Source organism: Bubalus bubalis, chromosome 6, assembly GCF_019923935.1.
Source record: "Bubalus bubalis isolate 160015118507 breed Murrah chromosome 6, NDDB_SH_1, whole genome shotgun sequence".
In the NCBI taxonomy this organism is placed as follows: domain Eukaryota; kingdom Metazoa; phylum Chordata; class Mammalia; order Artiodactyla; family Bovidae; genus Bubalus; species Bubalus bubalis.
Genome location: NC_059162.1, coordinates 20625117 through 20637030, shown reverse-complemented (window position 1 = coordinate 20637030; position 11914 = coordinate 20625117). Strand labels below are relative to the sequence as shown.

The following is an 11914-nucleotide window of genomic DNA, read 5'->3' as shown; positions in this document are numbered from 1 at the left end:
GTGACAGGAAAGGCAAAGTACCTGCCTTAACTTACATGAAGGAGACAGACAGTAAAGTAGTAAACAAATAAAAAATATAATTTGGATGAGATAAGTGCTATTCAGGAAATAAATAGGATAATAAGCTACAGAGTACTTTGTCAAGGTGGGGAGGGCTACTTCAGATGGAGAGAACCTCTCTAAAGAAGTGATATTGAAGATGAGTTTTGAATTACAAGAAAGAACCAATCACATAATGATGAGGAAGAAAAGCATCATAAGCAGAGGATACACCAGAACAAAGTCCTTGAAGAAAGAAAACTTGGCAAGTTCATGGAACAGAAAAAAATCCAGTGCAGTTGGAGCATAGCAAATAAGGAGGAAATAAGTTGAGAAGTAGGGCTGATCATATGGGGTCTCATAGGCCCTGGTAAAGATTTTTTTTGTTTTTTGTTTTTAAGTGGCATAGAAAGCCACTAAAGAGCTTTAAACATTCAAGTGACATAAACTGAACCATGTATTAAAAGATCAGCTTTTGGGGAGCATGGATTATTGAAGGTAAAATTAGAAGCAGAAAGACTATTTAGGAGGTGGCTGCAGTAGTCCAGGTAAGAAATGAGGATGCTTTGGATAAAGAGCCTGGGAGCGAAGGTAGAATCAATAGACTTAACTTAATGGGAGTAGAGTAATGGGACAAGGGTAAGAGAGAAGTCAAGAATAATTCTCAGGTTTTAGAAGGAAATCAAGAGTTTTATTGTTAAATTACAGATGTCTGTTAGATAATTGGAAATGTTCAATGCTAAATTGGAAGTCGTCAAGATTTTGGTGACTTAAAGCTTTGTCACCTTTAAAAGTGATTAGATCACTCAGGGAGAGAGCATAGAAGGGGGAAAGAAAGAGTCCAGGACTAAGCACTGAATAGAGGATATGGAGTCAGCAATAGAGACTGAAGAAGAGACAGAGAGGAAAATCAGAAAAGCTTGATGTCATAAAGATCAAGGAGTGAGTGGTTACCTAAAGACTAGTCTTCTGAGACATAAAAAGTTGAGGACAGTGAAAAATCCATCAGACTTGGCAATATGAAGGTCTTTGATGACTTTATTCCCCAGTTTCAGTGAGTTTGGAAGCCAAATTAGAGAGGGTTACAAGAAATAAGAGAGAGATGACAGATATATGTATGTAACACTTTTTAACAAGTTTTACATGAAGGGGGTCAGAAAATGGGATCATAGTCAGAAGAGACTGTGGGCTTGGGGGAAAGAGAAATTCTAGAGCATACTTATAATCTGATGAGAATTATCCTAAAGAAAGAGAAATAGGTAATGCAGAAGAGAAAGGGGAAGAGTTGCAGAAGTGAAGTCTGAGGGAGCTAGAACACAAGCAGAAGATATTTTGATGGGAGCAGAGGTGCTTCTTTCACTGTAGTAGCTTTGATGGTGAGAACATGGAAACCACCTTGTCTGATTACTTCTATTTTTTCAGTAAAATATGACATCGAGCTATTAGGTGAGGTACAGGATAAAAAGAAAAAACATTGTAAAATTGTTATTTTTAGGTTTGGAATCAAATTTACTAGGGAAATGTAAGTAAAACTTCTAAGCAGGGTTGAGTGCCCATTGGAGTTTTGTGTTGTTAGTTTAAAATACAGCCCATGAGCCGAGTTGTGTGGTTTTTCTCTAGCAGGTTTTAGCTGCACTAGAGTAAATGAAGAGAAGGCTGATAGCTGGGTTCAGCCAGGATTTGGGGAAGTGAAAAAAAAGGAAGGTATTGGATAGTGAAAAAAGTATTGTTGAATGAATTGGAGGTATTGATGAGGTCAAGGAATTATTTCTTAGTAGAGATATTAGCATAAGTGAGTTGAAAGTTGAAGGACTGGTTATTAGAGAAAGAAGTCTTGAATTCAAGATGGAGTGGGTAGCCGTTCCCTTCTCAAGGAGATCTTCCCAACCCAGGGATCGAACCCAGGTCTCCCACATTGCAGGCTGATTCTTTACCAGCTGAGCCACCAAGGAAGCCCTTTTGTATTGCAGATACTTGTAATGAAAAAGTTGATGTTATAATCATGGGTGTTGGTGGCTGTGAGGGATGGAAGAACAAATCAGTATGGGTGAGGAGACTGGGATGTGAGATGATGTTAAAGTCACTGAAAATCTTGAAAGAAGCAGGAATGAAAAGGAGGACAGTAAACCAGAGTTAAAGTCTTCAGGGAATAAGAGAGTGACCAGGAAAGGAGGTCAGGAGAAAACAGTGCAACTATGTCATGAGTTTCTGAGACAATGAAAATTGTGAAGAAGGCAGAAAATTGGTAGATACCTCTACCGCCTCCTGGCCCTGTTTTTAACAGAAGGAAGGCTGCAGAGGACTTGAAAAGACCTGCTAAACAATATACTTATAAAAATTTGCCATATAGATATACTCGCACAAGTACACAAAGACATGTACACGAGGATATTTACCAAAACATCATTTGTAATGGTGAGAAAAAAAAAAAACCACCCAGAAACAAGATAAATATTTTTCAATGGAGAACTGGCTACCTAGATTATAGTACATTACTGTGCATTCTTTTTAAGAAATGGCATAACTCTTCATGGCGTGATACCAAAAACTTTCTAAGATATATTAGATAGAAAATCAAGATGCTATAATACCCCTTTTGTGTAAAACTGTATATTAGCATAAATGTGATTGTGTACATAGGTGTATATAAATAAGTCTGTGCTTGACTGTACATATATTTATATATCTATGCGGGCTTCCCTTGTGGCTCAGCTGGTAAAAAATCTGCCTGCAATATGGGAGACCTGGGTTCGATCCCTGGGTTGGGAAGATCCCCTGGAGAACGGAAAGGCTACCCACTCCAGTATTCTGGCCTGGGGAGTTGCAAAGAGTCAGACACGACTGAGTGACTTTCACTCACTCACTCACATATATATATATACAAACACATGTATGGTTATGTATACAGTAAATATATCTGAGAGAATAAATAAGAAATTTTTAATAATGCTTACCTCTGGCTATTAAGACAGTAGTTGTAAAAAAAAAAAAAGACAGTAGTTGTATACACATCTATATTTCCCACTAGGTATTAAGTACTTAATCTTGAAGTAAGAACTATGTTTTATTAGTATGTGGGTTTTTCACAATATTTAACACAGTGCTTTACATATAGATGTTCGGTAGATTTGTCAGATTTCTTATGTAGCCACCTGTAGTGGTTGACATGACAAGACTTACAGTTGGGAAATTTAAACTAAAGAATAAATTTGATTGATATTACCAGAAAATTTCAGTGTTTGCAATTTGCCTGTACAGTATTTTGATTTTGTATTCACTTAGCCCCACCCTAAGCTCTAGTCACTGTCTTCACCTTAGATCATTACATATAAAAGAGTCATTGATTATAGTCATCTTTATGGTTACCTTAAGTCTCATCATGATAGAGCTTCTTGATTTTGTTGTTACTGTAATAGTAGAAGATATCAAAGGAGATCTGGCAAGAACACAACTTTGCAAAACCAGGAACAATTGTAGAAATGTTTTAGCCCTTAGCTAAGTTAGTGGTTAACCTGCTTGGCAGTGTAGCGATATCCACAAGTTAGGTTTGATCTTTCTCCGCAGATGGTACTTTCACAGATCTCACTGAGGCTAAATTTTTTTTCTTGCTCCAGAATTGCTTTTTATCCCTGATAAAAACAAGCAACTGAAACATGTGATGAGAAAATGAAGCTATCTGGTCATGCATTCCAAATTTAGTAGAATTCAAAAAGGAATTACTCGTTCACATTTGTACCAACTGAGTAGAATCTTGCTTTTGTTTCTATGGAAGCAGCAGCCCTTTCTCATTGGTCTTTTCTCCTCCAATCCATGCTCGTATGATCTTTAACCATCTGTAAGTACTAATTCAAAATTGTGAATTTTAGCCATAACAGCTCACAAAATAGGTAAAATACTGCCTCTTAAAAGTTTTAAGTTTTTCTGCTTAATGATTAATGATTAAAGTAATCATTTCCAGAAATACTGTATGTGAAAATGTTTTTATCTTCTAATAAAATTTGTTGTCATTTAGTCCGACTCTTTTGCATCCCCGTGGACTGTAGCCTGCCAGGCTCCTCTGTCCTGGGATTTCCCAGGCAAGAATACTGGAGCGGGTTGTTTCTCCACGGGAACTTCCCAACCCAGGCATCAAACCCACATCTCCTGCTTGGGAGGCAGATTCTTTACCACTGAACCACTTGGGAATAGGATATAAATTGGTTGGGTTCTCAAGGTGTCCCTGTATATCTATATACAGCATGAACAGACTAATGTTTTCTAATGTTTACTATCTGCATTAATTAATGCTTTCAGTTGCTATGGTGAATTACAGAGCACAGGAAGATGTGTACAAAGAATTGAACTTGTGTATTCCACTTACCTTTACCCATTATATAAAAATGTTTTACTGTTGGCCTCATCAGAACATCTACTTTTAAAATTCACCAGAGAAAGGAATTAAATGGAAAAATGTCAGAGATTTTTTATTTTTTTATTTTTTTCCACTGATATTCCTCCTTAAGCCAGCCTAAGTAGTAGGAAGCGCAGGAAAATACATTTATTAATGTTTTCATAACCAAATATGACATAATCATCTCTGTTAGGTGCACAACTGAGTCAAGCTCTATGAGCCTATCCCTATGTAAGTTTGTCCTTACATTGATACAACCTAAACTCACAGTAACCACCAGTGACATTTTCTTCCCTCTCCAGCAATACAAAAATACTCTGGCACCCTGAAATTATCAGATTAAAATATAGTCTGATAAATTCTCTGGCTGTGTTAGAAACCCACTTGAATTTACTCCTTCCCAGTTCTTGCCTTTCTTTTCCATAAGAAAGATATGTACTCTAGAAGCAGGTGATCGGCAGAGGGCAGCTATGGAAAAGCAACATCATGTCCAGGATGAGCCTTGTTACTCTGCTCAGCTGCTTTTTAAATTGACTTATCAGACCAAGGGACTTTCCGGGTGGCTCATATGGTAAAGAATCTGTCTGCCAGTGCAGGTGACACAGGAGACTCAGGTTCGATCCCTGGGGTGAAAAGATCCCCTGGAGGAGGAAATAGAACCCACTCCAATATCTTGCCTGGAAAATCCCATGAACAGAGGAGGCTGGTGGGCTACAGTGCACAGTGTCACAAAGTTGGACATGACTAAGCATGCACACACACGTATCAGACCAGGACTTCAAAACAAGTGTTACTGTCTAGTTCCTCTCATCAGTCGTATGTACCCTGTAAGAGAGAAACCTGCTTCCCTTATTCTTAATGATGCAATCTGCGTGATTCATGAGTATTTATTGAAAATAAGCTGCAAGATGGGTCTCAGGCTGTATTCATCCCTTAATGTAAAGAGCACTGCTTATGGAATGTTACTGTAAAAAATACTCATTTTCTGGCAAAAAATCATTTCAGTTTTGAGGATTTTATTATTTCTGAATACTGTAACTGCCTGTATTTTTTTCTCTTCTTGTTTTCTAAATATGTAGGCTAGCCCTAGATAGCTAGACCTATTGTTAGACCCTACATAGACCAAATATTGGTAGAATGTCTTCTTGTCTTCTTGATGGCACATTCTTACAACATTCGATTTTTTTCCCCACAGAACTCATCCTTTAATGAATATTAAACCAGTTGAGACTGACTTGAGAAGCCATTATTATCTCAGAATCACTGGTACCTCTAGAACCAATATATTGGGAAGAATTAAAAACATACATCCTTAGAAATTTAGTGATTATTCATTATTCACTTTTACTATGGTAAAAGTTACAGGGACTCATACCAGTTTTTAAAGTTACAACCAATTGTAGTTTATTTGATCCCTTTCTCATGAAATAAACCCCTAAAGATCCTGACAAGAGCGGAACTTGAGTTTTAGATATTCGTAGAAATCTTAGAAATATTAGTATTTCTAAGAGAAATACTTCTGTAGAAATATTAGTAAGAGTTGAAACAACACATATCAGATGTAAGAAAAGACAAGGACCTGTATTTTGCCTGAATAGTCAGTCTCCGAATAATTGAGAGATCATCATACTTTGCAGAAAAATATACTATCACTGTTATATAACTCTTAAGCAAATTTTTCCGCAAGAAAAAGCTGGCCAGTAACTAGAAGCAAAGACGTGAAGGAAAAAACCTTGATGGTGTAGAAAATGTTAGTCATTCGTAGACAGTGATGATGCTTTCCTATAAGTTTATAAAGAATTTATAAATTTATAGGAAGTTTATAAAATAATCTGGTGTGTAGTCTAAAGCACCAGATTACTATTGGATTAGTAACAGCCTTAAGGCTCATATCTACTTCTCTGTACTACTAGAGGTGATCATACAAATTATATATTAGGGCCACTACAAATTCATTGTTTCTCATCTCACTTGGGCCTTCAGGGGTACTCAATCAGACTTATGTATCCCTAGATACATAAAGAGAGAGGAGAACCCTCTCTCTTTGTCTTACTCACCACATCAGTTTAGAATGTTTGCCATAATCTCCAAGTCACCTAACCCACACCAGTGTTTCTGCTTCACAGTGAAAAAAATTGCATATGTCAGACATTAGGTCCCTCAGTGTCTGCTGCTGCTGCTGCTGCTGCTGCTAAGTCGCTTCAGTTGTGTCTGACTCTGTGCGACCCCATATACGGCAGCCCACCAGGCTCCCCCGTCCCTGGGATTCTCAAGGCAAGAACACTGGAGTAGGTTGCCATTTCCTTCTCCAATGCATGAAAGTGAAAAGTGAAAGTGCAGTCGCTCAGTTGTGTCTGACTCTTCGCCACCCCATGGACTGCAGCCTTCCAGGCTTCTCCGTCCATGGGATTTTCCAGGCAAAAGTACTGGAGTGGGGTGCCGTTGCCTCCTCTGCCCTCAGTGTCTAGCCCATGTGTATAGGATTAGTTAGATGTATCTACCTTTATCTCCTTCCTTCATTCTAAAGGAAATACATCCTTTTCCTTATTTAGAACTAACCTCTTTGCTATCACTAGTTTTAGACTCCTACCATCACGTCTGAAGCCTTTCTTGTAATTATTTGCACTGTCTCTCCTTTCTCTTTCTCTCCCTCTCCCTCCTTCCTCTGTATTTTCAGCTTGTCTTCCTCTGGTTACTTTCCTGCAGGCTCCACATTTACTCAGGTTTTTCTGTTAAGTAATAAGTTTAAAGCCCTTGAGTCAGGGTTCTCTTCTAACCTATCTTCCCTTCACAGTCAAGCTTCTTGGATAAAGTTACTGCCTTCACTCCTTACTTCTTCAGTCCATATACCCTGGCTTCTTGCTTCACCCTAATACACTGAAACATTTCTTGAAAAGTTGCATTGCAAGAATATACACAGTGGTCTCTTTCAATCCTCACTTAACCATTCTGTGCTTCTTAAGACTTATCTCTTGGCCTCTCCCTCTGCTTCTCCCCCTACCTTTCTGACAGTCTCCTTCTCAGCAGCCTTTGCTAGCTACTCTTCTTGCTTTTCCTGTAAATCTTAAAGAATCCACTCCCAACTCTGTCTTTTGGTTCTCTTCTCACTCTTCTTGATCTCCCTAGGTAGAATTCATCTGTTCCCATGGCTTCAGTTGCCGCTTGTTTTCAGGGAAATCACCAGGTCTCAATGTCCAGATGTCTGGTGGACAACTCCACTGGGATATTCCACAGGTATCTCAAAGACAGCATGTTTTTGTCTTCCTTTAAGTTAGTCAGTCTTGCTTTCTTTGTTCTCAAACTTAAACTACTATAGCTAGTCACCAAAGCCAGAATTCTTAAAGTTATCATGGATTCTTCTTTTATCCTCATCCTTCACATTTAATCATTGACCAAATACTGAAGAGTCTACGTTTTTTGTATCTTCTATATCCAGTCCTTCCCCTCCACTTCTGGTATTTCTTAGTTCCAAATTTTATCATATCTTCCCATGAGTCTTAAGAGTAGCCTTTTGTTCCCCAAATTTTCCCACCAACAGCCCCCAATTCATTCTCACATAGCTGCCAAAATTATCATTCAAAAAGGCAAATCTGATCATGGTAACCTGTTACAGCCCTTTGGTGATCCCCCCATGACCTATGAGATTCGAGATTCTCCCTCTCACTATGTTGTTCAGTGCCTAAGTCATGTCCGACTCTTTGCGATCCCATGGACTGCAGCAAGCCAGGCTCCAGTGACTTTCCAGGCTCCTCTCACTATATCTCTTATATGCTTCACACCTGCCATAAAGGAGAAATTAGGATGACTCTGAAGTTTTTGTCCTAAGCAAGTTAAAAGATAGATTGGCCATCAGCTAAGATGGGGAGAGCTATATGTGGAACAAGCTTGGAGGAGAAGATTAGGGATTTGAACATGCTGAATTCAGATATAAACTAAACAGCCAAGTAGAAATGTCAAATAGATACTTAAGGCTAGCCTTTCGGAGAGAGGTCTGGGCTAGATATAGAGATTTGGGAGTCATCAGCAGATAGATGCATTTTAAACCACAGAACTGAGTGCAATCACCTAGGGAAGTGCAGTTCAATAGAACTTTCTACATGATGGAAATGTACTATATATCCATGCTATCTAATAAGATAGGCTACTAGCTACATATGACTTTTGAGCACTAAAATAAGCCAGTTACACTGAAGAACTGCATTTTTAATTTTAATTCATTTAAATTTAAATAGCCATATGGGGTCGCTAAGAGTCGGACACGACTGAGCGACTTCACTTTCGCTTTTCACTTTCATGCATTGGAGAAGGAAATGGCAACCCACTCCAGTATTCTTACCTGGAGAATCCCAGGGACGGGAGCCTGGTGGGCTGCCATCTGTGGGGTCGCACAGAGTCGGACACGACTGAAGCGACTTAGCAGCAGCAGCAGCATGTGGCTAGTGGCTACTACATTAGCCAGATCCAGGGAGTAAGTGTAGATCAAGAAGGGAGGACCAGTGACTGGGTTCTGGATATTCCACCATTAAGAGGTCAAGGAGATGAGATGAGACCATCATGAGACACTGAAAAATGTAAACCAATGAAGTAGGAAGAAAACCAAAACAATATGATGTCCTGGAAACCAAGTAAAAAAAGAATTTTGAGAAAAGACCAAATGATCAACTTAATTTAAAAGGACCAGAAGCCTCGATAATACACAGTACTCACAGGATATGGAAAGTAGGCACTTTCCTGAACTGCTGGTAGAATGATATCAGTGGAGCACCTTGGAGATAACTACCAGAATGTAAAATGCACAATATGTCCACACAGCTATATATAAAAGGCAGTTTATAAACTGTATATAAAATATATATTAAATATATACATATATATGCGTGTATCTTATAATAAAAATATGTAAATTTGTGAATACATGTATATACACAAATTTATACACATAGTATCTCTGAAAGGATATACATAAGAGATGAGTAAGTGTTTGCCTCTTGAAAGAAACTGGGGTACAAGAGGACTGAGGTGAGAAGAAAGCATTTTTTTTTCCTTTTTTTTTTTTTTTTTTTTACAATATACCCTTTTTTATGTTATACCATATGCAAACATTTATCTAGTCAAAGCCAGATATTTTATTTTTATTTTATTTTATTTTGGCTATGCCACACAGCTTGTGGGGTCTTAGTTCCCCTACCCGAAATAAGTCAGGGCCATCTGCAGTAGAAGCACAAGAGTCCTAGCCACCAGACCACCAGGGAATTCACCAAAACAAGGTATTTTAAAATTAGGAAAATGATTGTAGAATATATAGCACTGCTGCTGCTGCTGCTGCTAAGTCGCTTCAGTCGTGTCTGACTCTGCGACCCCGTAGACGGCAGCCCACCAGGCTCCCCTGTCCCTGGGACTCTCCAGGCAAAAACACTGGAGTGGGTTGCCATTTCCTTCTCCATTGCAGGAAAGTGAAAAGTCAAAGTGAAGTCGCTCAGTCGTGTCCTACTCTTAGCGACCCCATGGACTGCAGCCCACCAGGGTCCTCCGTCCATGGGATTTTCCAGGCAAGAGTACTGGAGTGGGGTGCCGTTGCCTTCTCCGATATACAGCACTATGTAACACTTAAAGCATTGTGGTGCTAAGTACATTTTTTCCAGTGGGTAGATTTGAATGAAACTTATTTTGGCTTAAAAAGTAACATTTCAAAGGCATAATTATAAGTCCCAAGTTCACATAGAAATGTCATAATTGACTCTGCTGAATCAGTTGCAAAATAACTATCCCTTCATCATTGGGAGTCTTCATTGCGTATCTCTGAAGCTCAGAGATTATCTTAATATATTTTTCATTTTTTTTTTCTTTATTTTACTTTTGGCTGTGCTGAGTCTTCCTTGCTATTTCTCTACTTGCAGTGAGCAGCAGCTGTTCTCTAGTTGCAGTGCTTAGGCTTCTCTTTGCGGTGGCTTCTCTTATTTCAGAGCACAGGCTCCAGGTGCGCGGGCTTCAGTAATGGCAGCATGTGGGCTCAGTAGTTGTGGCTCCTGGGCGCTAGAGCACAAGCTGAGTAGTTGTGCACAGACTTAGTTGCTCTGCGACATGTGGGATCTCCCTGGATCAGGGATCGAACCTGTGTCCACTGCATTGGCAGGCAGATTCCTGTCCACTGCACCACTAGGGAAGTCTCCGAATATTTTTTTGGTTTGGTTTGTTTTTTAATTGAAGTATAGTTGATTTACCATGTTGTGTTAATTACTGCTGTACAGCAAGTGATTCCGTTATACACATATACTTTCATTTTTATATGCTTTTCCACTATGGTTTATCACAGGATACCGAATGTATTTCCTTGTGCTATCCAGTAGGACTTTGTTTATCCATTCCATATGTAATACATCTACTGACCCCAGACTCCCGGTCCATCCCTCTTGCATTTCCCCTTCCTCTTGGCAACTACAAGTCTGTTCTCTCTTACTGTGAGTCTGTTTCCACTTCATAAATAAGTTCATTTGTGTCATATTTTCTAACTTACTTCACTTAGAATGATAATCTCTAGGTCCATCCATGTTGCTGCAAACGGCTTTATTTCATTCATTTTTATGGTTGAGTAGCATTCCATTGTATTTGTGTATCGCACCTTCTTTCTCCATTCATCTGTCAGTGAACATTTACATTGTCCCCATGTTTTGGCTATTGTGAATAGTGCTGCTGTGAACATTGGGGTGCATGAATATTTTTGAGTTATAGTTTTGTCTGGATATATGCCCAGGAGTGGGGTTGCTATATCATATGGCAATGCTATTTTTAGCTTTTTGAGGAACCTCCCTACTGTTTTCCATAATGGCTGCACCGGAACGTTTTTAATAGCCACAATTTCTGATTCTGTTTTCATGAAGTCCCACAAGAACAAATACTCTCTTGGTTAGTGATTCCTTTAAGATGTTTTAGAATAAGACAGAGAGACAAACAGAAAGGCCAGTGTAGGGTTGTTGGGGCTTTGGGGAGCTTTTTTTTCATGATTTATACATAAACATGCACATCCTTTGACTAAAGATGTTTCTATTTAATTTTGTGCTGTAACCTCCAAAATAGATACTTCTACTTGATGTAATTTTAAGTAATGTCCAGTAAGTGATTTAACAGAGTTACTTGCCTACTAAGATTAAGTAATTTTATCTTCTCTTGATGACATGAGAAAAGAGCAAATTTTGACAATTTTGAAAATAATGTAGAAACAAGGGAAAATAACAAGATCTCCTTCTTGTTAATATCTACAGAAGGACCTGATAGGAGGACTACTCACTTTTGTTATAAAGCCATTTTGATAACGATTGAAACAGTGAAACAACACAGTATGACCTAAATGAGGCTAGTGACTGAGATGATGTGTCAGAATGTCCAATATCAACCACCCACGAGTTCTTTGTTTCCATGGTTTCTTTTTCTTGGTTTGTCAAAGGATTGAGGAACAAAGATTTTAAGAAGAGGTGGGATTCTAGAATT

At 38.7% G+C, this 11914-nt stretch overlaps 1 protein-coding gene across 3 annotated transcripts in view; it reads left to right on the top strand.

The window, feature by feature from the left end:
- Positions 1-11914, top strand: part of VPS45 (vacuolar protein sorting 45 homolog) — a 66621-nt gene that overhangs the window by 28817 nt on the left and 25890 nt on the right. Inside the window, exon 14 of one of the 3 annotated variants that reach the window (XM_044944427.2) lies at positions 3654-4050. The exons of the other annotated variants lie outside the window; for them this stretch is intronic. Within the exon in view, the coding sequence (XP_044800362.2) occupies positions 3654-3672 (19 nt within the window). The 3' untranslated portion in view covers positions 3673-4050. Of the gene's footprint in view, positions 1-3653; positions 4051-11914 lie in introns of those variants that run through there. 3 annotated transcript variants of the gene reach the window in all.